At 36.6% G+C, this 27,799-nt stretch overlaps 1 protein-coding gene across 5 annotated transcripts in view; it reads right to left on the bottom strand.

Moving 5' to 3' along the window:
• The window catches only part of LOC143241988 (rho GTPase-activating protein 100F-like), an 81,670-nt gene that overhangs the window by 11,643 nt on the left and 42,228 nt on the right, over positions 1-27,799 (bottom strand). For all 5 annotated transcript variants that reach the window (XM_076485357.1, XM_076485346.1, XM_076485334.1 and 2 more), the window contains one exon: positions 9,936-10,114. In XM_076485357.1, the coding sequence (XP_076341472.1) occupies positions 9,936-10,114 (179 nt within the window). The remainder of the gene's footprint in view (positions 1-9,935; positions 10,115-27,799) is intronic.

The following is a 27,799-nucleotide window of genomic DNA, read 5'->3' as shown; positions in this document are numbered from 1 at the left end:
GTATAGAAGCTGTATCCTTGTACCAAATCACATTTAAATTGGTAAAAATACCGCTGAATAATTGACCAAACTTCAAAATTATGTTTCTTGTAAGCTGTGATTCTTCTGAAAAACAGATTCAAGATGGAGAATTACATATTATGTGGGGCACATGTAAGTTTATATTTGTGCCAATTTTCACTTTTTGTTGTGAATACGATCATTAAGGAAATCAATGTATACAAAATATGGTTTGTTTTATCTACGATTGTTTTTGAGTTTCGGCCAGAGCTAAATGAGGGCTATCTGCGTTAGCCATCATTAATGTAGCAGCGAAAGACTAGAGGGAAGGTAACCAGTCAGCGCCAACTCTTTGACCAACGAATAGTTGAAAGGGCGAGCATATTTGGTGTCACAGGAATCGAACCAGCGCCCCGCAGATTAGGATTCGAGCACCCCTAACCACCTGGCCATGCTGGGCCGTATACCTATGATCTAAAAATTTCCTTAAAAAGAGCTAAATAAGAAAAAAAAAGAGAAATGTATTCTGCTGAGAAATGAGAGAATAGAAGTCGATTGAAAAGTTCGTGGAACAAAAAACAATTGAATAACAGTGTATCTCGTGGAAGAGACATCCATGATATTGAAACGACCAACACTAAATATCTGCAAAACTATGATCGTTTAAGAGTACATGAATACAAAGACTTAACAGTTGTGAATATTATGTGTTTTTTAAACCTTTATAGCTTATGGTTATCTGATCTTTAATCTGGATTAAAACAAGGATTTACCTGATAGAGAAGAACTGATCTGAGTTTGTATAGAATAACATCGTGCGTGAGCTGTCTCAAGCAGGACAGAGATCAAATGTGTAGAAACTGTTACGTTTTCCAAAATTAAATCTGTCACAATATCTTATACGATAAGAAGAACATATGTAAAACTTCAGTTTGACGTGTTTGTCTACAACACGGAGCAACTCAGTATTTGATAAAAAATATTTTCAGCTGATAGAGTTTGGTACAAACGTTACTAAGTAAATCATGTCGTAAACCAATAACGTTCTTGTTGAAACAACGTTTTTAATGTGAGATTTTGAACAATCCATCACATTCTATCTTTTTTTTAAATTTTTGTTACCGAAACTTTTGATATTTCTATTGTATTTGACTTTCTGAAATAGAAGTTTATGTATATAAAAGTGCGCAGAAGAAATTACATTTGCTATTCTTATTTCCTGGGTAAACGGATTTAAACTAGTTCTGTAAAATATATGAAACTCTGAAAAGAAAATCGTTCAAATAGTACGATTCTTTAAACATGAAATGTTCACATTTTTTAACTTGTGACAAGAGAAGGAACTTCAGATACTCTTCTTCAAGATTATTTCCCAAAGTGACATAAATTCCGAATCACTAAGCTTATAATTAATTTTCAATATATATATATATATATTTTGTTGTACCGTATTTTGCGTGCGCGTATTGTGAATCCAAGAATTCGTGGTTCGAGACTAATTGTGGCAAACACATGTTTCACAGTTTGATGCTGTAAGACTGAAAGTCAAATCACACTATTCGTTCGGAAAAAAGATTAGCTCAAGAGTTGACGGTGGGTGCTGTTGACTTGTTAAATTTCTTTTAGTCTATCAGTTCGAAGTTTGTTTGTTTGTTTGTTTTGTGACAATATATCAAAGTTACAATGTTGTGTATTAAAAACAACAATGATACACAAAACTATCAAACAGCAGAAGATTATATAACAACATATCAAAGTTACCTTTGGTATACGTAGTTGAAATTTCTATCTTTCAATTAATACATTGTGTGTTCAATTTGATAAAAATGTTAAGTGTCTCAAAGCATGTGAGCTCAACTAAGCCTCGACATACATATCCAGTATTACTCTTAAAATCACTTTTTAATATGATTAAATTACCTTTCATTTGTAAATTTAAGTGTTTATTTGAGTCACTTTGTCTGTAATCATCAAATATGTCTGTATAAACCACACTATACTTAAATAACACTTATTCTGTCTAAATCACGGTATATTTAAATGACACTTATGTCTGTACAAACCACAGAGTATACTCGTATACTCCGCAAATGTCTCTATAAACTACAATATAATTTTGTTTGTTTGTTTTGGAATTTTGTACAAAGCTACTCGAGGGCTATCTGTGCTAGCCATCCCTAATTTAGCAGTGTAAGACTAGAGGGAAGGCAGCTAGTCATCATCACCCACCGCCAACTCTTGGGCTACTCTTTCACCAAGGAATAGTGGAATTGACCGTAACATTATAACGCCCCCACGGCTGAAAGGGCGAGCATGTTTGGCGCGATGGGGATGCGAACTCGCGACCCTCAGATTACGAGTCGCACGTCTTAACGCGCTTGCCCATGCCGGGCCCCTCAGTTCGAAATTAAGCTCCCAGTTTGACTCTAGAGAAGAAAGGCCCATATTTCAAAAGCGCTCAAGTTACAGGGTTTTTATTTTAGTTCGAAATTAGGGACGGCTATGCGGAGTTCGCCCTAATGTTTCTTTGCGCGAAATTCTAAAACAAGAAAGAAAATCTTATTGCACCTATATTATCATTGTTGACGAGACGAACTGTGCAGAGTTATGTTACCATCACTTGAGCAAGAAATCAAAGAGACAGAAGTAGAGACAGATAGTACAGAGGAAAGAAAAATAAGAAGAGAAGGTTCGCGTGTTTTGAATTTCGCGAAAAGCTACATGAGGGCTATCTGCGCTAGCAGTCTCTAATTTAACAGCGTAAGATTAGAGGGAAGGCAGCTAGTCATCACCACCCACCGAATAGTGGGATTGATCGAAAATTATAATATCCCCACGGCTGAGAGGGCGAACATGTTTGATGCGACGGGGATTTGAACCCACGAGCCTCAGATTTCGAGTCGATTGACTTAACTATGTGGCCATGGCGGACCCACTTAATAAATAATGAAAGCATTACAATTTTAAATTATCTACACACCAAATAACCTTCAACAATACGACCGACACAACCAGTTTTCTCTTTAGAGGAAAATTCACGTGACCAAAAAAAAAAGTGTAACTTTCTTCTCTTCATATTAACGTGTGATTTGATTTAGCGACCTGCTGTGCGATTTGATGGTGAAAAAACCCATTTCGTATATATTTTTTTATATTTAATCAGAAATCATAACTAGCTTAGTATTCAAAATCTTATTTTTCTTAAGTGAAGAAGAAAAAAAAGAATACGTATCAGTAGAAAGTAATCTAATAAACGATATTTATTTATGTTATTAATTATTAGAGATAAGCACAGAGCTTTTGGTTTAAAACGTATGAAATCTTAGTCATTGCTGAGTTTAAATTTTTATTCTGGACGAAATTTCTGTGGCTTGAACCCGCTGTAACAACCAACTAATCACAAAACATTAAGTATCACGGAAACCCTAATGGTGCACCTAGAATATGGGAATCTGCTTTCCTTGCGAGACAGCGTTGCCTTGGAAACCATTTGTTCGAAGAGGATTCAGAAGTTTAGTGTCACGAGCATATGTTCTTCGGTCACGACAACCACCTAGATAAAACCCATACAGCCAATTTTCCAACAGGGAAGCAGAGATTGTATTAAAAAAAAAGGGGGTTACAGTACCGTATAATTTAACATCAAGTTTTGATAATAAATATATTAAAAAACAAAAGTATACTGTAACTAGGAATCAATACTTTACTTTATTTGTCGAGAGTTTTAGCACAAAATTAACTTGGAAGGAGAAACTTTTAATAAAGTTAAAAAATAAAATGGTCTCTTTCCACATCTCTAGATATAATACTGTTTAGATTGTTACCATTGACATTTAATAGGTTACCGATAACTGATATAACTTGAGACTGTACGTCAATGTGATGTGTGACATGGGTCTGTTAATCTCCGCGAGTTAAAAAAAAAAATCGTTTTAATTTCTGTGCAGAATAAAGATTAGTGACTTGTAGACATAACAAGTACGCGTGTGTGTGCCACGTAACTCTTCCTAAACCACAAGCTGCTTTTACTTCTAAATGGTGCAAAACGAATCGTTTCGGTCGCGAGGTTTGCACAAGGGTAATATTTTATATCCAACCCCCTATATAACCCGGAGATTTCGAGAAACACTTTTACAGAGATTCTCTTAAAGAGGACCCTAAATCGAGCATTTATTTACATTAAAGCACGTGAGTAACTAGGCCTCCTAATTGACCATTCGTTATTTGATTAAAGAAATTAAATTTGCATTTTAGCAGCAACGATCATCAAATCGAAGAAGTGCAAAATAATAGTTTAACCATTAAATGTGCAGTTATATCGGTCCTGTAATTACTAGGTCATAGGCCCACGGGTTCGCTGGTTGGCGTGCGACTCGTAATCTAAGGATCGCGGGTTCGCATCCCCATCGCGCCAAACATGCTCGCCCTTTCAGCCGTGGGGGCGTTATAATGTGACGGTCAATCCCACTATTCGTTGGTGAAAGAGTAGCCCAAGAGTTGGCGGTGGGTGGTGATGACTAGCTGCCTTCCCTCTAGTCTTACACTGCTAAATTAGGGATGGCTAGCACAGATAGCCCTCGAGTAGCTTTGTGCGAAATTCCAAAACAAACAAACAAAATTATATTGTAGTTTATACAGACATTTGCGGAGTATACGAGTATACTCTGTGGTTTGTACAGACATAAGTGTCATTTAAATATACCGTGATTTAGACAGAATAAGTGTTATTTAAGTATAGTGTGGTTTATACAGACATATTTGATGATTACAGACAAAGTGACTGAAATAAACACTTAAATTTACAAATGAAAGGTAATTTAATCATATTAAAAAGTGATTTTAAGAGTAATACTGGGTATGTATGTCGAGGCTTAGTTGAACTCACATGCTTTGAGACACTTAACATTTTTATCAAATTGAACAAACAATGTAGTAATTGAAAGAAAGAAATTTCAACTACGTATACCAAAGGTAACTTTGATATGTTGTTATATAATCTTCTGCTGTTTGATAGTTTTGTGTATCATTGTTGTTTTTTAATACACAAAATGTTTTGTCATATTTACACTTATTAAGACAAGTGTTTGTTGTTTCCCAGAGCTTTAAGAGTGAACCATGTCGTCGGCAGTGGATATGGCGAATATAGTGTGGTTGGAATATTATTATCATATATATACTGATGCCTCTCGATTCCTAAAGGAACATAGGGCCGCAAACGCTGCGGTTTCAGAAACAGGCTGGTTTTTAAGTGAGTAGGTTGTTAGCCTACTGCACAACCCCCAACCAGGAGGACCTTTGTTCGCAGCCCACCGAGGGAAATCGAACCCCTGATTTTAGCCTTGTAAATCCGGAGACATACCGCTGTACTAGCGGGGGGCTTTTTTATGATATATTATCCTAATTCTTGAACATTACTAAAGGATTAGATAAAGAATGTTGTGTTTAAAATTATAATAGGCCTAATAACAATATCTTGTGACAAGTATAATTACAATCACGCGTTGTAATAACGAGAAACCCACTTGAAGTAAGAATGTATCTCAAGACGGCTGGTATGGGTGTTAACACTTTTATTAAAATCAAGAAGAGAATAACGTTTCGATCTTCTTAGGTCATTTTTAATTACGCTTCGCCAACATGCAAAAGGCGTTCACACCATACTTCGTAGATTTATTATTATTATTATTTTAAATATTCCCCAAACAATGATTTAAAGCTTTTATGTTCAAATAAACCTCAATTTACGCATAAATTATTTACCCGAAAGTCGCCAGTTTGTACTCATGTTAGACACGATTTTAATACGTTTGTTTGTTTGCTTTAATTTTGCGCAAAGCTACACGAAAGCTATCTGCGTTAGCCGTCACTAATTTTGCAGCATAAGACTAGAGGGTAGGTTGCTAGACATCATCACCCACCGCCAACTCTTGGGCTACTCTTTTACCAAAAAATAGTGGCATTGACCGTCACATTATAACACCCCCACGGCTAAAAGAGCGAGCATGTTTGGTGCAACGGAGATCGATTTTAATATGATATACCTAGTTTACTTTATATGTTATGTGTTACTTGTCGATTAAACGGAATTGAACTTAAGAAGAGTTGTTAGGAAATTATGTGTCGCCCCATTTGTACATGCCTGCCCGCCAACGAATTGTATTGTATTAAAATATATTTTTGGTTAAACTTAACTAGATTTACACATATATATAAATAACAAGCAGGATATCCGCCAAATGACATGTATGCTAATGATTAATTGTTCTTCTCAAAATTATATATAAACAAAAATATTTTATGAACATGCTTCATAGAAATTAAGTATAATCTAGTGACAACATATGTATCCAGAATGCCTATCCTACTCCTAGTATTTCACGGAAACAACATTGTTCATGCGTATTTGGTCATTTCCTTTAAGTATTGCTGTATGAACACGTTGATTTATGTATAATTTGAAGTAATGCTCAAATGTTCTTCATGTTAAATCCTTATAGATTGAAACACGCGAAATAATTGATTATCAAAGACTTAGTTAGGCCCAGCATGGCCAGGTGGTCAGGCGCTCGACTCGTAATCGAGGGTCGCGGGTTGGAATCCCAGTCATACCAAACATGCTCGCCCTTTCAGCCGTGAGGACGTTATAACGTGACGGTCAATCCCACTATTTGTTGTTAAAAGAGTAGCCCAAGAGTTGGCGATGGGTTGTGATGACTATCTGCTTTCCCTCTAGTCTTACACTGCTAAATTAGGATCGGATAGCGCAGATAGCCCTCGTGTAGTTTTGCGCTTAATTAAAAAAAACAAACAAAAAACAATGAAAGCCTTATTCGAACTTGGCCAACTTTATAACCTTGCAAATTATTAATTGTGATGGTAAAGACAGTAAATTATATTTTGAATATCCGGGTCTTCTCTTTGGGTTGTCTCCTTCGTTTGGGTTTCATTAGCCTGCTGAGTTGAAGAAGGGTGCTTGAATTTCGATATTTTCAAACTTGAAATGTGCTTCGAGTAAAACATGCGTGTTATAGAGTTGTAGCCAAGGGAACGCCCTTCGCTAGTACAGCGGTAAGTCTACGGGTTTACCATAATAAAATCAAGGGTTCGATTCCCCTCGGTGGGCTCAGCAGATAGCCCGATGTGGCTTTGCTATACGAAAACACACACACACATACTTCCTGTGGCTAAGGATTCCGATTGGACAAAAATTTGATGATGTTACTCCAGTGTGTCTTCTTGATAATCAAGCAAACGTAATGAGAATTTAAAGCCAATGATTATGACTTTTTATGCGCCACCAACACCAACTATGAGGCGCGCATATACCTCTTTCAATTTTATTACTCATCTCGACCTCTGCCAATCTACACTCAAATCTAATTACATATTAAAAATAACGCATAGTTTGTTATACATATATATGGTCGTAAGAAATTTAAAAAGATAAACTTGCTTGTCGCGGCAGGAAGCGCTGTCGTTTCGTGCAAATTGCGTGTTGATCGGTGCCGCAACGTTCGAGATATTGGCGTAATAGACGAACGGTTTGATTTGTTTTGAATTTCGCGCAAAGCTTCACAAGGGCTATAGCCGTCCCTAATTTGAGACTTGACTTGAGGGAAGGCAGCTAGTCATCACCACCCACTGCCAACTCTTTGGCTACTCTTTTACGAACGAATAGTGGGATTGACCACGGCTGAGAGGGCGAGCATGTTTGATGTGAGGGGATTCGAACCCGCGACCCTCGGATTACCAGTCAAGTGCCGTAACCACCTGACCTTGCTAGGCCAGGTTTTTCTGATCAAATGGGTTTCGTGTTCTTTAGTTATTCCAAATAATAAGAAATAAATATAAGTAATTAATAATAAATCGGTAAAACTCATCTTCTTCTGTTTATAGTTGTTGAAGAAACATTTATCTTCTTCTTCGTATGTATGTGCATGTGTGTATGGGTTTTCTTATAGCAAAGCCACATTGGGTTATCTGCTGAACTCACGAAGGGGAATCGAACCCCTGATTTTAGCGTTATAAGTCTGTAGTCTTATCGCTGTACTAGGAAGGGGCCCTCTTTGTATACAAAGCATATTAAACAGAAAATGTTGTTGGTCATATGTTGGTAGTTCGTTTTTATTCGAAACAGGAAATGCTTGTAAATATTTCGCTTTTGCCTATGTCATTTCTTCGATCTTTGGTGTGCATCAGAGAGACAGCCAATGTATTTTACCAAACACTGAATAGTATTTTCATCCTGAAGTACATGGGGCAAATAACCTGTTCTTAGATACATAATGCTCAAGAATAACGAAATTCAATTTAAAAGGAATAAATAGTCGTCTCTAATTTAAAGATGTTGATCAGAAAGTGGACAACTGGCTAGTATCACCTACTGCCTACCATGCAGCTACTCTTAAATGAATAGCGAGATTGACTCTCACAGTTATAAGTTGAATGTCCTGAGCGTGTTTAGAGGCATAGTGTGGTTCGAACCTTGGATCTTGCAGTACGCTAACTACTAGGCCGTTGCTGGCTCAACATGATAAGGAAAGAGGATACTCAAAGCTTGTATCTAGAACCAAGAATGTACGATTATCTTTCGTTTTTATATCAGTAGGAGAAGGCAGGCCCTAAAGTGACCTTAACCTTACGACCTATAAGGTTATTTCAAGATACAAACAGTTTCCCGCTGTATGTAGAATTCTGTACGTTCATTTGGTAACATGAGAGAATCCTCAATAACTGCGGTACTCGAAATTCATTTAGGCTGGATTAAAGTAAATAAACACACAAAACAACTTCTCCTTTTTTTGCTATAGGGGGGCACGCGTTAAGGCGTGCGCTTCGTAATCTGAGGGTCGCGGGTTCGCGCGCGAGTCGCGCCAAACATGCTCACCCTCCCAGCCGTGGGGGCGTTATAATGTTACGCTCAATCCCACTATTCTTTGGTAAAAGAGTAGCCCAAGAGTTGGCAGTGGGTGGTGATGACTAGCTGCCTTCCCTCTAGTCTTACACTGCTAAATTAGGGACGGCTAGCACAGATAGCCCTCGAGTAGCTTTGCGCGAAATTCCAAAAAACAAACAAACAATCATTTGCTATATTTGTGTGCACCAGAGATACCAAGCGTGGGATGCGTCTGTTACCGATTCGATTTTATTACTCATCACGATCTCTACCAGCCTACCCTCAAACTGAAATTCTTTCAGGTAGGACTAAAGTAAATTAATATATGAGACCTTAGGCCTAATCAAACACATCAATAGAAAGGGTTTGATGCCCTGACTCTGACACTGTAATTAGATCTCAAATCGGTAAAGAGGTGACGGTGCTATGAGCAAAAAAAGTTTGTACTTAATAACATATTCAGAACCATTCTATGAGCCGCTATGCCGCGGCTGAAAAAAAAATATTTGAAACCAAACAAGTTTTAAAAAGTTGGTTCGTATAGTAGGTTATGTACAAGAGATAAAACTTAACTTAGTTATAAAAGAAAAAAAAATACTGGAACGTACTATCAAACAGGAAAAAAAATATATAAAGAAAGGTTTTGATTAAGAGGTAGAAGAAAAAATTACTTATCATTTAGTCTTTAATAATATTTCAGCGGAGAAGTACTATATACTTTTGAATCGATTTACTGGAAAGCATAAAAACAGAAACACCGAGAGAGAAATGTATATCGATGGATAGATAAAGGGTAGAGAATAGGGAGTAAGTGTCCTAAAAACAATCGTATTATCGAAATTCAAAGTTAAAACTGTGAAGTTAATTATCACAAACGTAATTATAAAAACAACAACAACAGGCAAAAACAAAACACAAATGCATCAGCGAAATGCGAGTAAAACATATTTTATGAGAAAAAAAAAGTGAAGGACGAAAACCTAGAGGGCCTGTTATCACATACTTCAGTTGTTATAGAGGAAGTTTCAACAGAACCTACCTGACGGAAGGAGTCCAGCAAGCTTTCTGCACTATGTGCGATCCTAGGTAGCGGCTGTACCTGTGCCATTCCCCGGCCACGTCGAATCCGTTCGTAAATAGCTGAAGTAGAAGGGGCTCGGCTCATCCAAGCCCGGTACTCAGCTGCCGTGAAGACGTTTGGAGAAGGACCGCGGCGACCTGGGAAAGGATAATATTATTGATTTGTTTGTTTTCTGAATTTTGCGCAAAGCTGCACGAGGGCTATCTGCGCAAGCCGCCATTAATTTAGCAGTGTGAGACTAGAGGGAAGGCAGCTAGTCAGCACCTCCCACCACTAACTCTTAAACTGCTCTTTTACCAACGAATAGTGGGATCGATTGTCACATTGTAACGCCCACACGGCTGAAAGTGCGAACATTTTTGGTGTAACGGGAATTCGAACCCGCGACCCTCGGATAACGAGTCAAACCTACCATGCCGGGCCACAATGTTGTTCATATTAGATGATATAAAAACAAAGTCATTGATATTCTAGAATGATATCGAGACATACAGTCATGTGAAAAAGTTAGAACACCCTGTGTATTTTTGTAACATTTTTAGTTATATGGATATTTAATCTCAATATTTAAAATACTGAGAGGTTATAGGAATATAACTAAACAATTAAAACTGAAGAAAATACTTTTCAAGATCTTCTGTAAATGATATTCTATAAAAATGCATATTCTAACTGAGGAAAAAGTTAAGGACACCCCCACATTTATTCCCACTTAAAATGGCTCAACTCACACACAGGTGTATCACACCAGGTGCACATGATTAGAAGATCGTTACTCAGCATTTTGAATGAGGCTTGCCCTATTTAAACCTCAGACATTTAGTTTGGTGCGTTCCTGACTGTTGAAGTGAGAGTGAGCACCATGGTGAGAGCAAAAGAGCTGTCTGAGGCCTTCAGAAAGAAAATTGTAGCAGCTTATGAGTCTGGTAAGGGATTTAAAAAGATCCCAAAAGATTTTGAAATCAGCCATTCCACTGTCCGGAAAATAGTCAGCAAGTGGAGGGCTTTCAAAACAACTGCCAACATGCCCAGGTCTGGTCGTCAAAGTAAGTTCATCCCGAGAGCAGACCGCAAGATGTTAAAAGAGCTCTCCAAACACCCTAACATGTCATCACGGGACCTACAGCAGGCTCTGGTTACTGTTGATGTGAAAGTGCATGTCTCTACAATCAGAAAGAGACTGCAAAAGTTTAATTTGCATGGGAAGTGTGCAAGGAGGAATCCTTTGCTCTCTAAGAGAAACATCAAGGCCTGACTGAAGTTTGCCAGAGAGAATGTAGACAAAGACCAGAACTTCTGGAATAACGTTCTTTGGACAAATGAGTCAAAAATTGAATTATTTGGACACCAGAATAGAGGACATGTTTGGGGTAAACCAAATACAGCATTCCAGGAAAAGAACCTCATACCAACTGGGAAGCATGGAGGCGGAAGTGTCATGGTTTGGGGCTGCTTTGCTGTAGCAGGCTCTGGACAGCCCACAATCATAGAATCCACCATGAATTCTACTGTGTATCAGAGGGTGCTTGAGGATCATGTGAAACCATCTGTAAGAAAAGTAAAGCTGAAGCGGACCTGGACCCTGAAACACGACAATGACCTAAAACATACCAGTAAATCCACCAAGGACTGGCTGAAAACTGAGAAATGGAGAGTCCTGGAATGGCCGAGTCAAAGCCCAGATCTTAATCCCATTGAGATGCTGTTGAACGGGCTGTACATGCAAGAAACCCCTCAAACATCTCAAGCTGAAAGAATTCTGCATTGAGGAGTGGGGCAAACTTTCTTCAGACCAATGCCAGAGACTGGTAGATGGTTACAATAAGTGTCTCACTGCACTTATTTCAGCCAAAGGGGGTAACACTAGCTATTAGAGGGTAGGATGTCCTAACTTTTTTCTCAGTTCGGATATGCATTTTTGCAGAATTACATGCACATAAGAACTTGAAAAGTCTTTTCTTCAGTTTTATTTGTTTAGTTATATTCCTATAATCTCTCAGTATTGTTGAAATTGTGATTAAATATCTATATATCAAAAAATGTTACAAAAATACACTGGCTTTCATAGGATGTCTTAACTTTTTCACATGACTGTATGTTTGTGAATTCAACACATGTGACGGTGTTATACAGAACACTTAGACATGACAAATAGTTATTTCGTTAATGTATTTTTAGAAATAAGAAAGAGGATAGCCAAATATAAATATTATACAATTCGTCACATTAATAGTAATTATGCAAAATGGTGGATTTTTTAAAACTCTGATTGAAATAGGCCAGGCATAGCCAGGTGGGTTAATGCGTTCGACTCGTAATCCGAGGGTCGCGGGTTCGAATCGCACCAAACATGCTCGCCCTTTCAGCCGTGGGGGCGTTATAATTCCATGGTCAATCCCGCTATTCGTTTGTGAAAGAGTAGCCCAAGAGTTGGCGGAGGATAGTGATGACTAGCTGCCTTCCCTCTAGTCTTACACTGCTAAATTAGAGACGGCTAGCGCAGATAGCCCTCGAGTAGCTTTGCGCGAAATTAAAAAAAACACAAACCGATTGAAATAAATTTACTTGTGAATAAATGCGTTGTAGAAAATACGTTTCTCTCGTTTTCTTTTTAACACGACTAGCTGAGGTACACGTCTTTTGTTCTAGTTATGTTGGGTTTGGCTATGATAAATAATATAAAAATTAAAACTTACATAATTTATTTATAACCTATTATTACAATATTCATTAATACCTCACTCAAAGTTTTGTATAAGCTTTAAGAACTCGATGCGTGAGTGCTTACAACGCGATGTACACTGTGCGGTGGTCTTGGTGACTTTGTAGGAAGAGGTAGCGAAAAGATAGTGGCGAAAGGTGTGCTTTCTGTTACACTCTTTTAACACCCAGTTTTTAATGCCCTCACACAGTGTTTCAAAATTCTACATAGTGTTTAAGTAACGGTTATTCGTCGCAGGAGTGTCTGATGGGGCGAAGTTGAAAGGTCACGGGTCAAAGTAGGAAGAAGAAAGATATAACTCAAGAAATAAACTCTTCGTGTCAGCTTTATTGTGGTTGTTGAAGAATAAACTTCGGCTGAGTATATGTATTATTGCAACAGCGGAAGCCATTATTTTTCAACTGCATTCCTTCGTAGAGAGTACTCGCATATTTTCTGAGATATATAAGACTTTTGGGTGTCTTCCTTCACACTTTGCGTGAGTTACAGTAAATTTAATATTTGTTTGTGTACATATATGGCGCCATCTATGAATCTAGTTCACTTTAACTTCCGCCAACGATAATAAATATTTAATAATAGCAATAATGGGAAGTGGAGGAGGGTGTGAAACTTTTCTTAACATAACCCTTGTTCCAAACTATCACCCCACAAAGACTGGTTGAGATGTACACAGCGACCAGATAAATAAAAACACAGACATTTACGCTTTGTATACATCGATACTGGAATCTAAGACTCAGGAACAAACGTTTTTTCACCTGTTCTTTCAATACTGCTCCTATGAAAATTGGTATTTCCTTAGTGTGTACTTTGAAAGAGGTGTTAGATTTGTAGGTTTGTCGACAAGGATGCGTATGAACAGTTTCTCTCTCTCCAAGATTGAAATATCTCATGTGAAGTTTTTCTTTCGTCATAATAGAGGTGTCCTTCGAGGCCAAGAGCCTTGCTTTATCATATCCATAAGACTGAGGAGAAAGGACATGTTACAGATGCACAACAGTCAGGATGTACAGAAAATTAACAGGTGGTCATCAGGAATCGGATAAGAAAATTCTAAAGGGAAACACATCATTCATCAACTTGCCGCAACCCCTCAAACTGCATGAAAGTTTATTTGCAAGACAGGAAACCAACTTCAAACAAAATTAGAAGAGTGTAGGAACTACTTACTGACCCATAGAAGCGGTTGAACTTTGCCATGGAGTCCACTGTTTAATTGATTAACAGCATTTTGTTGGCTGAGGAAGCCAAATTTTACTTTCACGGCCAAGTGAATACCCACAATTACATTATTAAATGAGACCAATCAACAGGTATTCATTGAAAGCCCACTTAATGACATAAAGGTTGGGGGGAGTCATCATCGGATCTAACTTTTATATAAAGTTCACAGATCATGGATGTAGACGCTAGAGAGCGCTTTCAACACGTTAATGTGGTGGTTTGTCCGTAGCTAAGCACAAAGCTATAAAATGGGCTATCTGTGCTCTGCCTTACCACGATATCGAAACCAGGTTTCTAGCATTGTAGATTCGCAGACATACCACTATGGAAGCTAATACGATGTTACTCGTTTTACACAAGAGGGAGTAAAACACATTACTCGTGCAAGACGGGCAGAGTCACCAGATCTCACAGCTTAGGATTTTCTGAATCAAGACTGTTGATCTTAAGAGCAGCTTTCAGTGATACCTGCTGGTCATCCAGTGTATTAAGTTGCATGCTGTTGTGTATCATGTGTTATATAATGAGTTAAAGCTGTTAATGGAAATATTCTAAACACTTATTTTAATAACTTAACTATAGCCAGCAAAATGTTGAATGTTTAGTTTCGTTAAATGGGTGTTGGTAACTCCACTCGTCTTCTGCTACAGTAACACATCGATTTCAGAAAAAACAACAACATTACTTTATATATAAAAAAACACGATATCGTCGTTTTGGCATGATGTCACATAGCGTAAGTGGCGACCAAGTATCAATATCTGTGAAATTCATGGTATGCATTTCTTATGACCCTATGCATAAGCAAATGTTTTCCACTGACATATATGTTACCGTTTGGGAGATTTTATCGAGTAAATAGAGAAGTAACTTTAAAGTAATACTGCCCCAAGTAGCTGGGCAGTATTTGAAGACTTGTAACGCTACCAACTGGCTTTCAATACCGGTGACGGGCACATACAGCACTGTGTGACGTTCTGCTAACAACACATATTCTATAAGATACGTTTTTTTTTTTCTTTTCCAAATACAGTTATTAGTTACGGCTTTATTTGAAATTATTATCAATTTGGGTCTTTTAAAATATCGGACTTTTAAAATAAATAAATAAAATAATATTTTCTTAAAATCTGAAATGAAGAAAGGCTGCGCAAGTCACTTTTAAAAACAACTCCTATCGAATGGTTTTCGTAACATTTTTAAATTGTTGTAATAGAGGAATTATGAGCACCAAAACTGCCATCTTCACAAGGTACCTCACGCTTATTAAAACACAAGAGCTATATTAAATATAAGGATGAGCGACATTACAGACACATAGTGGCGCTAGAGTTACCACGATGGTTTTCACTGTATAAGATAATTTTGGGACAATCAGAAGTTTCTGTATTCTAACTATGACAAGACCCTGACACTCTTAATAAATAATGTTAATGGTACCCCTGAGATCGTTTTTAGGTAGAAAAAATGTCAGGTGGTCTGTCATGTGACATGACACTCATTTCAGTTGCTTGTAAAAGTAAAGAAAACATAGTGTGTTTTTAGTTAGCAGTTCAAACAACGGTAAAGTGTGTGTAAACGTATCCAGATTGATAACGCAACACGCTAGATCCCCATGAAAGGCATTTGGTAGTTTCTATGACGGTGGTTAAACGCAAATCGATACATAATAGCTACAAACTGTGATTGATAGAATGCGGACAGTTTCGCTCTCTCTCTTATCGTTGTTTGGGTATTTCTGTTTGTATACCCGGGAGGTCAGGTTTCGTCGATGTCTTCCTCCTTCCTTTGCATAGGTAACAGCAACTGTCAAGTATATTTATAAATGTTACACTAGGGCCAGAGTAACCCGCACTTACTCAGTCTCCTATCAGGGCAATGTCGATGCACTATCTACATATACACTTGGTGCAAATGTATGATTTCTCTCAAAAATTCTGTAACAACTTGCACTATCACTAGATAAGCAATAACCGTAAAACATTTACATAAATTCCCTTTCAATGTTTATTAATTAATCCCTAAACTAATATGCAGTCTAGTTAACAGGTGGCCTTTTTGTTTTATTTGCATATATATAGTTACTGGGGAAAGGTGTTTAGTACTATCCTCATCATGTATACAATACCTGTCTTGTTCGCTTACTAGTTCATTTTTTCTCCAACTTTTGTCAAAATAGTTTATTGTGCTATGTAGCAGTCTGTATGCTATTGTTTCCATGTGTGCGTATTTATGCATAAATTCAGATTATGTTGTTCTGGGTACTTTATAAGCTGTTGTAAGTAGTGTATTTTGTATAGTTTGTAGTTTGGCTTGTAACAGATTTTTACTTACATTTATCCATGCAGGAGCTGCATACTCAATTACGGGTTTAATGTATGTTTTGTATATTTTTAAAATATTGTCTGCGGTTACTCCATTGTTTTTACCAGTTAGACTCTTAGCATAGTTTGTTCTTCGACAAATTTTTGTTTTAATAATATTTATGTGGTTTATCCATGTTAATTTAGAGTCGAATGTTAGTCCTAAGAATTTTACAGATGTAGGAGTGCTCCATTCACATAGATCTTTGGTTGTTACTGACGATGCAGCAACGTGTTGAATTTCGCACAAAGCAACACGAAGGGCTATCTGCACTAGCTGTCCCTAATTTAGCAGTGTAAGACTAGAGGGAAGGCAGCTAGTCATACCACCCACAGCCAAATTTTGGGATACTCTTTTAACCACGAATGGTGATTCGATAGTCACTATTCGTTGGTAAAAGAGCACCCCAAGAGTTGGCGATGGGTAGTGATGACTAGCTGCCTTCCCTCTAGTCTTACACTGCTGAATTAGGGACAGCTAGTGCAGATAGCCCTTCGTGTTGCTTTGTGCGAAATTCAAAACAAACTAATTTTATTTGTTGTGTTCCCCGCAGGGAACTGAGCCCCGGATATTAATGTTGAAAGTTCGTAAAGTTTCCCCCTGATCCCCCGGGGGACCTTTGCTAACACATAGTCCTAGAAAGTTAAAACTGTCAGTTTTAACAGTTACGAAATCAAATAAACGGAATAAAACGTTTCGAAAGGACAATGTGTGATGATCCAACAGTATACGAAAACGTGATAAGATTATTTCTTTGTGACAGAAGTAAAATATACAGTAAAATATATGTTTCTATAAGCCTTTACTGATTGGTATTATTGCTTTCAATGGGTTAGCAGAATCAGCTTCTTAACGTAATAGGCTTACCTACTTACAAAAAACCACAATTTGATTATTTAACGCCCTTCCTCTAGAACCACTCCAAGAAAAGGAAAAGTAAGAACTAACCATCACCCCTTCAATTTTTTATAAAGTAATTAGTTTTCCTCTTAACCAATTTTATAGGCCACAACATCTAACATTACAAAAAGTATATCATTTCTTGAGCAAATCACCTTGTTTGAAAAATAAATCATCTTTAAGATTTCTCCAGATCTTACACATGCGTTTTCTCGTGTTATTTTATGCAGGATTTATCAAAAAGAATTCGGAGGTCTTTATTCTTTTAGTTCTCCCATATACTAACAAAATTATTTCTTATCCGTCTTCTCTTACTATAAAACATAAGACGATCTTTCTATCTCCAGAACCATCCTTCTCTAAGTATCTCCAATAAGTTCGTTTGTGAATTTCGCGCAAAGCTTCACGAGGACTATCTGCAGTTTAAGACTAGAGTGAAGTCAGTTAGTCATCATCATCCACCGCCTACTCTTGGGTTACTCTTTTACTAACGAATCGTGGATTTAACCGTACATTATAATGCCCCCTGGTGTGACTGGGGCTCGAACCCACAAATGTCAGATTACGCGTCGAGTGCTCTAACCACCTGGCCATGCCAGGCATTAAAAATAGGTAATTCCATCTTTTGACTTTTAATTAATCTGTTTATTAATAAACCATAAAATGTTATTAAATTTACTACTAGGAGTAGATTGCTGCCTTGAGTTTTGGGTGAATTATTCATTAAATAGTAAAGATGCCTTTTTTCAATCACACTGTAGAGTGAATTTCCATGTATACTATCTGATCAACCCAAATTATAATAACCCTAATGTGGTATATTGCAATTATAATAATTAAATCTCATTAGCCACAATTAGTGTAAATTATCGACTGATCCAAATCGTTTAGTAATATCTCAACATCCTCAATACACCTTGAAATACCTAAGAGTTTAATGTCATCCAAAGATGAGAAGAAAACAGAGAGGCTCATGCTCTGACCTCTGAGGCAAACAGTTAATAAAATCCACTCCACACTTCAATTAACCAGTCTTTCTCCAACTTAAACAATTTGATTTTCTTAGTTAAACTTTTGTGAGGCATCTCATTGAAAGGTTTCTAAAAATTCAAAGTCCACACATATTCTATCATCTAGATAGCAAGTAACCATCTAAAAAGAATAAAAAAGATAACAGTAATTAGTGAAGTAAGATTTTCCTTTTGTGGCTACATGTTGGCTCTTTTTGTTGTCACCGTATTTTATCAAAAGACTTTACAAAGAATCTTTTATTAGAGTTTCTAGAACAGTATTCCCAATCTGCGGTCTGTGGACCACTGGAGAGCCAGCCGCAGGTTTCTTTGAAATGGTTTGCGAAAGGGAAGCAGTAAATCAGAATCAGGTTGTTCCTGAACAAAATAATTTCATAATAACTGTTCCAGAATGTCTTACAATACATAAGTAAGACTAACTGGCTCTTAATTTCAACGAAACTTATCATTTCTTAGGAGTAACGTTATAAAGTTTCCAAATCTCATACCTTTAAGAGCATAGCTAGGTTTTCGAAAAATATCAGTGAGTGAATCTGAAATGGAGTAAACTTTATTGAAGGGGAAAACAGAATTAATAAAGACCATTTAGTGCAATTCAGACAACTACTTTGAAGTCCTGTTTTAGTTTTCGTAGCCAGATTTCTCTTAGTTTTGGAAATCGTGACTGTTGTGCAAGATGTATTTCCCATTTTCACAGGAAGTGGAACTTCATTCACTTATTGTGTTTGTGTGTGTGTTTGTATAGTCAAGTGTTGTGGGAGTGAGTATTGATTACTTGTTACCAGTTTTTAACTTCTGTAATAATCTATCGAGTGGTAGGTGTTCAAAGCTATTATGATGTGTTTATCACCTCTAGAAGAATCCCAGTAAAAAAACATTATTTTATAATTATCAGACACTCATCAAATCAAGTAAACTGTTAGTGTAAGTGGTACAAAAATTGAGTAACGTTCACCAATAAAACTATATATTACAAACAAAAACCACTCTGGTAGATCCAGCCATGTTAAACACCCCTGTGCTGAAGGTGTGTGTATTTATGTATAGTCACGTTAAGTACCCCTGTGTTATAGGTGTGTGTGTGTATATATGTACAGTCACGTTAAGTACCCCTGTGTTATAGGTGTGTGTGTGTATATATGTACAGTCACGTTAAACATCCCTGTGTTACAGGTGTGTATATATGTATAGCCATGTTAAACACCTCTGTGTTATATGTGTGTGTGTATAGCCATGTTAAACACCTCTGTGTTATACGTGTGTATATGTATATGTATAGTCATGTTACCCCCCCGCGTTATACGTGTGTGTGCATATGTAAAGCCATGTTAAACACCCCTATGTTATACATGTGTGTGTGTGTATATATGTATAGCCATGCTAAACAGCTCTGTGTTATACGTGTTTGTGTATATATCTGTAGCCATGTTAAACACCCTTTTGTTACAAATATATGTGTGTACACACACACAGAAAGAGAAATATAGCCACATGAAACAACCTCTTGTTACACACACATATATGTATATATCTACGTACAGTTTTTTATTAACATTTTGAAACAAAACATGTTCTTCACTCTGTAGAAATATTCTGCTTGTGTGTGAGACATTCTATCTAGAAAACCTTATTCTAAGGACACAAAAATATATATATATATATATATGTATTTAAAAAAGTTACATACAATTAATTCCAAGATGCATCATTTCAGTTAGACAAATTTAAATCGTATGCAAATCTTTCAGTTTTTAGCTAGATTTGCTTTTATTTTGCTGGCGTCATGAACCACCGAATCACTTCAGAAAGTCCCTAACTGTGTCGTTACCTTAGTGTCACGTCCGTTTAGCTAAGACTTGGACACACTGATTTATGAAAACAAAACAAAACACGTCGTGCATTGTGTTTGTGATTTTTGTTTTTCATTTTACAGCTATATACATTTAAATAGCTTCACGTTCGTCTATCTGAGACTTTGCTTCAGTAATCTAGTTAGTTATATTATTTCCCCAATATTTAAATTCACAGTCTTTATTTTACCCGTTTGTTTGAAATTATGATGTATTTACCTGTTAAAGCATTTTTCGAGCAATTTCTGTCGCCACGTTTTACGATGAAAAGAGTTACATTAATATCATTTCGTTAATCAATATTAAAGTTAAATTGTCACTGAAACAACACGATTCATGTGCAACTGTTCATGGCAGGTACAAACGTAAATGTCAAAGGTAACAACAGTTTCTTCATCAGTAGAGCTGTCTGTAGCAGCACCATTGGCTGAAGCCATTGGAAAGACAATTGCACTGAAACAGCATAACGTAACAGACCAACATTTTACCGAATGCTTCTTACACTGAAATAAGCGGATTTGGACACTTGGATGAGTAAGTCGCTCGGTACTTCTGTAATCAACTTAATTTCTTTCCTCTTTCAGATACAGAGCTTGCAGCCTTACGCAATAGCTGCAAAAGTAAAAGTTATTTACACAGCATGTATATATATGAATATTTGTTCTTGTTGCTTAATCGGAAATCAGAGAATAAAACGCACTTGTTTTAAATATTATATCTAAATATTTAGAATAAACGTCATTAGTTTTGGAGAGAAACTCAAAAGAAATAGTAAACGTCTTAAGAAAAAGTGTAATGAATGTTTCATTGGAAGCAAAAAAGAATAAGTGACACTACGTTAGTAATCCGATACAGTAAGTCACATCGGGGTATCTGCTGAACCCACCGAGGGGAATCGAACCCCCCCAAGTCAAATGGACACCAACACAAAACATTTAAGCATGTTGTATAAGATCGTCTTCAAATAATTTTGTTTTGGATCATATATAGTAAATCTCTTCGTTCAGTCGTTAAATTTGAAAATGTCAAATACGAAGACGAAAAATGATGACTTTGACGAGGAGCTTCTAGCAACTGAAATGCCAAGTTGAAAATCATAGAATAGGGGATTCTTCATGCCGATTGAAGACGAAATAATATTAATAAAAACATTTCTTGTGTGTTACGATCAAAGTATAACCTTTAAATAGCTATATACTTTCGTCAAGTTGCAACGGAGACAATTCAAAACCAATTTTTTTTTTATATGTGTAAAAAGGTTTGTTTGTTTTGAAGTTAAGCACAAAGCAACACAATGGGCTATTTGTGCTCTTCTCATCACGGGTATCGAAACCCTGATTCTAGCGTTGTAAGTCCGCGGACATATCGCTATGCCACGGGAAAGGAGGGAGCAAGTGAAAAGGTATCTGAAATAAACAACAAATTAATATTAATAAATATTATAATTATTAACAGTTGAAGAAAAATTCTGCGAACGCTTTCGAAAATCTTTGTTTGAATGAAAATGGTGTGAACTTACTTTCTGATTAATGACTAATGAATTCTAACCAGGATTGTAGTTGTGGTGACGTAGTGTCATACTTATGTTGGCTGCGCAAAATACAAATATATACATATATATTAACTTCCTGTAATATCAGATAATTAGATCGGAAAGCAATATTACTGTGTGGGGTAAGTAATGATTCTAAGTCAAAATCTTTTGACTACGAGCTGAGTCAGGTTAAAGGCAACGCTTTTCAAGAGATTCTACCATCATCTTCATACAAAACGGAACATTTCTGGTTTGGTTTCTTTCGTATTTCGCGTAAAGCTACACGAGGGTTATCTACGCTAGCTATCCCTAATTTAGCAGTGTAAGACTAGAAGGAAGACAGCTAGTCATCACCACCCACCACCAACTCTTGGGCTACTCTTTTGTCAATGAATAGTAAAATTGATCATCATATTATAACGTCCCCACGGCTGAAAGAGAGAGCATGTTTGGTGTGACGGAGATTCGAACCCGCGACCCTCAGATTACGAGTCGAGCGCCTTAGCCACCTGAACATGCTGGTCCTCTGGAGAATGAAACGGGTATTTGAGCTATTCTGTACAAAGATGTAAATTTCTTTCAGTGCTCCAGCGGTAAGACTGAATACTTATAAGGCCAAAAATCTAGTTTCGGTACCTGATAGCTTATTGAATAGCTTTGCGCTTAACTATAAAGAAAGAAACGAAAAATTATTGGCCAATGCACGATCGGACATTTGAAACGGGCGTTGAAAATGTTGTCCACGTACAGTATATGGGTAATTGAAAACGTGGAGGATAGTGGTGTGCTTTCGACAGCCTTACGATGGAACCTTTTACAATGGAACTACGTTTCAGAACTATTGTCAAGATGCATGCTTCACCCCCCTTTCCCCAGATAGGGCATATGTAGATATGGCGACATGGACTGTAACGTGGACATGTTACGGTCAGACATGTTGAGAGCTATGTAGAAGTTTACTGACATGTCAATAAAAACAGTTTTACTTGTGCTACAAGGTGCTGTAAACTGCATGGTTGTATTTTTTAATTTTAAATTATTACTTTTTAAAAAAGGTGTTTTTTTCTTATAACAAAGCCACATCGGGCTATCTGCTGAGTACACCGAGGGGAATGGAACCCCTGATTTTATTTCAAAAGAAAGATAACTTTGGACCATCTTGTATTTTCTTCAGTGACATAACGTAAAATTTTTCAACAATTAGAAATGAGTTAAGTTTTAGGGCGAAAATATGTAGAAACACTAATAAAACAGGTAGTTAATGTGTTTTTTTTATAGCAAAGTCACAATGCATTACCTGCTGTGTCTACCGAGGGGAATGGAACCCCTGATTTTAGCGTTGTAAATCCGAAGACGTACGCTGTCCCAGCGGGGAACGGGTGAATAATAACTAACAGTGTCTTATTTTATTCTTAATTGAGGATTATTTAATAACATAACAACATGACAAGTTTGCAAAATACATTTATTAAGAGAAATGACAACTAAATATTCTACAGCATTTTATCACTTTTCATTCTACAGGGTGGCCCGTAAGTTCCTACCCATCCATATGTTATTATGTTATATTCAATTACACATGTATTATAAATTTGTTTCTTTTTTCAGAGAAATATGGCCAATGTAAGCCCATTTACACTTGAAAATGTCTCATAGAACATGGCGTCGCATAATATTATGCAGCGAGAATGAGGGACAGCACATAAATACACTGGATACATAAGATATATGGATGGGTAGGGACTTACGGGCCACCCTGTATCAAACCTGGACATTAACTGATCAGCAAAAGATATACGAACAGAACAAGTTTTAAAACAGATGTTCTAGCAGATCGGTTTGTTTCGGATATTTGCGAAAAGCTACACAAGGGTGTATAAGCGCACATCTGTTTCCGTTTCTCGACTCATGCATGGGTCATCAATATCTGTGAAAGAGTCGCAAACTGAATTTCAAATAAGTAGTTTACTTATTTAATGATTATTTAGTAAGTCAGATTACTTGTTTACATTAAAGCCATTTCCTGGGTCACGACTGAGACAAGAAAATATTGAGAACCACTGAACTAGAGAGAACTTAAAGACAGTTGGTCAACAACACCAACCGCCAACTCTTGAGACACTCTAATCCAATGGTAGTATTTGAGTATCGCTGTTGTAGCGCATCCATTGTTCCAATGCTCAGAATCAGTTTTTGAGGCATCGTAGTGATGCACGAAGATAAATAAGCGGTATAAGTCTCAAGACGGCAAAGTTTGGGCAGGTCAAGAAAAGATAAACAGACAGCATGAATTTCAATAAAGCGAAGTTTGAGTAGGTCGGTAGAATACATGTGGACAACATAATTTTTTGAGGACAAAGAAAATTGAGAGGTCTTTAGAAAATGAACGGTTTAAGTTTCAAGACAGAAACGTTTGAGCAGGTGAATAGAACGTACATGTTTCAAAGCAGAGGAATTTTAGCACGTGCCAATTCTTCTTACATATCAGATGAACCAACAAAGTTGATCTCTTAAGATAAAGTCTACAAAATGCTACTAACCAACGGTTGGTCTTGTGGTAGATATCTGGATTTGGAAGCTACCGATCCACGTTCGAATCCATATAGAAATTATTCCTTATATTTTACATTTTAGGTGCCCTATATGAGTGACACTCAACCCCATCAGCGTAGAATGTGAGTGGTAGAGTAACTCGTTCTAAACGCATGCGCGGAAACAGACAGCATCAGATATTTTACTAAAAATATAAAACAAAGTTTTGATAATCTTAAAGTTATCTTCGGCTCATCTATAAACCTGTCGATTATGGCAGGGTGCAAGCTCCCCTAGTAGTAAATTTAATAATTTAATTACGAACGAAACTGGTGTATTATTACAGACAGACATTTCCATTAGATAGTGAGTAAGAAGAAAACTTGGTATTCTTAAAATGCATGGCACCTTATGCGACACACGATTTCAATGAACGAACCATAATATCTTAAGAATTAGGCATAGCCATCCTTCAATTAGAGCTGCTGAAAAGAACATTAAACTGCATGACTTACATTCTGGTATCTTAACCACTAGATTATACCCAGTCTTCGATCTAATAGACAGTTATATGCTAAAGAGTTACGCATCATTCAGAATGCCGCTGAAATTCAATATGGCAAGAATCCATATTATAGAATAACAGTTTTTCTTGGCCCAGTTTTTTCAGATGGTTAGGATGCTTGACTCGCAATCTGTGGGTCGCAGGTTCGAATTTCCGTCACACCAAACATGCTCTCCCTTTCAGCCGTGGGGGCGTTATAATGTGCCGATTAATAGCAATATTAGTTGGTAAAATAGTAGCTCAAGAGTTGGCGGTGGGTGCTGATGATTAGCTGCCTTCCCTCTTGTCTTACAATACTAAATTAGGGACGGCTAGCGTAGATAGCTCTCGTGTAGTTTTGCGCGAAATTTAAAATCAAACAAGAAAGTTTTTCTTATTTTTATTTAAAAATTAAAGTAGACTATTGAATGGACTATTTAGTAGACTATTTTAAACCATAATCAATATAGAAATGTGGAAGTATGAAGCTACTAGTCATTCAAACTCATCACGTATCGTCACTACTTTCTGGATGAGGTAAGGACAACACAAAGAATGTTAGTTAACCAACAGTATTGTAATGTAGACGTTTGAATTTACTAGCCACTCAAACTCACTATGACTTTCTACAAATGTAATTTTTAAAGAAAAAATTAGGAAGTAGGACAGGGAGCATCAAAATTAAGGAAACAAGGTAGGAATGGGCAGGTTAACATTACAACATTTAGTGTTAAGGTGCCATCTCAAATTGGTTGTGGTTTTTGTAACTCGACAATTGTTCAAACTAAATTTAAAGTTTTATATAGCTATTTTTTTCTGTTGCAAACGTTCTTTCAGTAACTAAGTACAAATACATGTATGCAATCAAATTACGTGATTCTAATAAAATGTATGATACCATAAGGAGGGTGTTTGATGACAGGGGTGAGACAGGAAGCTTCTATAGTCACACTTTTCTTATGGGATACATTATAGCTATCTGATTGTTAAGGGGTGGGTCAAAAGAATAGTATTAAAAGTGTTGATTTTTGAAATTTAAAATGTGTTGAGAACTTAGAACGGATTAACTACTGATAAAACTCAATTCAAGTCTATAATTGGATTAATTTTAAAAGTAAAACTCCAAGTAGGAATGGGCTAAATGATGGCCATATCCACTCTGACGTTGTCCTGTGTAAAAAACAACTCACCAAATGTTGTAATGAAACTCACCAATCCCCTACCTTGTTTTATTATTGTTTGGTGCTCTCATTTTTACTTTCCTGTTTTTGATTTAAACATTTTTACACTTATCTCATAACTTTGTTTTGTACTAAGCCTCGAGAGTGACTGGATTCTGGACCCATTTTTCGCGTGACTTTTTTTTCAGAGCTATCTTTCGATATTTCCTAGTTGCAGCTGATATCTTCACTATAGATTTTCTTCCATCTAGCCAGGGTGGCTGCCTTTGTTTGGCTGAATTAATATCTAACTCTTGTTTTGCATATTCACCATTACTGTTTCTTACATTATTTTTTTCTTACAGTAATGGTCTCTTCAGTGGGACAAAGACTTTTCAAGGTTATCAACATAAGGTATTCTCTTTCTCTCTCATTTTGCTTCCTTCAAAGACATATGCTAAAAATCGCACTGTTTCAAGTATAACATAGATGTCAATAGGGTACACTTAGTTTGAAAACAATGCAAAGGTAAATTATCTTTCTTGTTTTCAGCCATACCACTCGAGCAAAGCCGAGAATTCGGCAGTAGTAGCGTTCGTCCTCATGTAGGAGACTCACGTCTTAGGCACTGGCTGCTACGATGTATACCTCTAGTCAGATATATAGAACTGAAACTTTGCTTTCAAAAGCTACATCATAGGTAGAACCTGCATCTAGAGTATCTAATTAGTCCGAGTATTTTTTTATCTAGCTGATACAGCATCATGCTTATCAATTAACATGTGCACATAAGCAACTGTGCATCCACATGTGATATGAGGGCAGGCTATTACTTGGCAACTCACAAAGCGTGCTTATAATCACAGAATATGGCTACAAGTGTACTGTTAGCTCGATAGTAATGTTGCAGAATGGTTATTGTTACTACTTATTTAAAACAAGGTTACAAGTAAAACCAAAAAAAGCACTTTCAGCCCAGGTAGTGTAATTAATTCCTGTGCATTTAGATTTGCATAAGATGAAAGCAGAAAAGAGCTATGCCTTTCCAACAACGTTAGTCAGCCATCCAGATAGTTAGATTTGCAAATTTGTGGTTCTGTGAAACGTTTTTTGTAATGCAAGTGCTTTAATGGCTTGTTACTCTGCAATTAATTTGTTAATGCACAACACTGAGTATAAAGTGTTTATAAAATTTAGCTTACATGTTATTTGTAGCAGGTTTGAGATTTTAATTTGTATTACACATATTACACATCTGGCCTATTCCTGCTGTAAATATTACTGTACTTATGATACGATGTATAAAGAGCACAAGGAAAGTTAGTTGATCAACAACACTAGAATGCGGATTTTTTAAAAAAAGCAGACATGAAAGTTCGTTACCAAATGAAAAATAGGGACATGGTAAAAAAGTACAGTTTGAGAACGCTGAAGACCAATTTTCTAAAGTAAGCAATATTCTTTGATATACGACAACTTTACGTTTAGATTGAAATTGCCTCGAGTAATTAAAAAAACGTCTCACATATATATATATATATATGTCACATATCTAACAAGTTCAAGTAATCACTTAATCTGTATGACACGTTGCGTTGCAGTCATGATTAGATTTCTTGAAAACCTTAAAGTGATTTCAACATTTATTGTAAAAAGTCACAAGATAAGCTGAAAAGTTTTTCTTTTCAATAAAACACGTTTTGATTTAATTTTTCGTTTCATAGATTATTGTAAACTTTTGTGGAAACTATAGAACTGCAACTAATATTCATCTGTAAGGAAAACTTGTTTGATACGTACATTTAAGTTTGTTTTTGTTGTTGAATTTCTCGTAAAGTTACCTGAGGTCTGTCCTTTCTTACCATACTTAATTTGGAAGTGATAGATTTGAGGGAAGACCGCTAGTCAAAACCATCCTTGGGCTACTCTTTTACCAACGAAAAAAGTAGGACTGACCG

The sequence above is a fragment of the Tachypleus tridentatus genome, chromosome 2 (assembly GCF_004210375.1).
Source record: "Tachypleus tridentatus isolate NWPU-2018 chromosome 2, ASM421037v1, whole genome shotgun sequence".
In the NCBI taxonomy this organism is placed as follows: Eukaryota; Metazoa; Arthropoda; class Merostomata; order Xiphosura; family Limulidae; genus Tachypleus; species Tachypleus tridentatus.
Note: the sequence above shows the minus strand (reverse complement) of the source record. Positions and strands in the feature narration are given on the sequence as shown.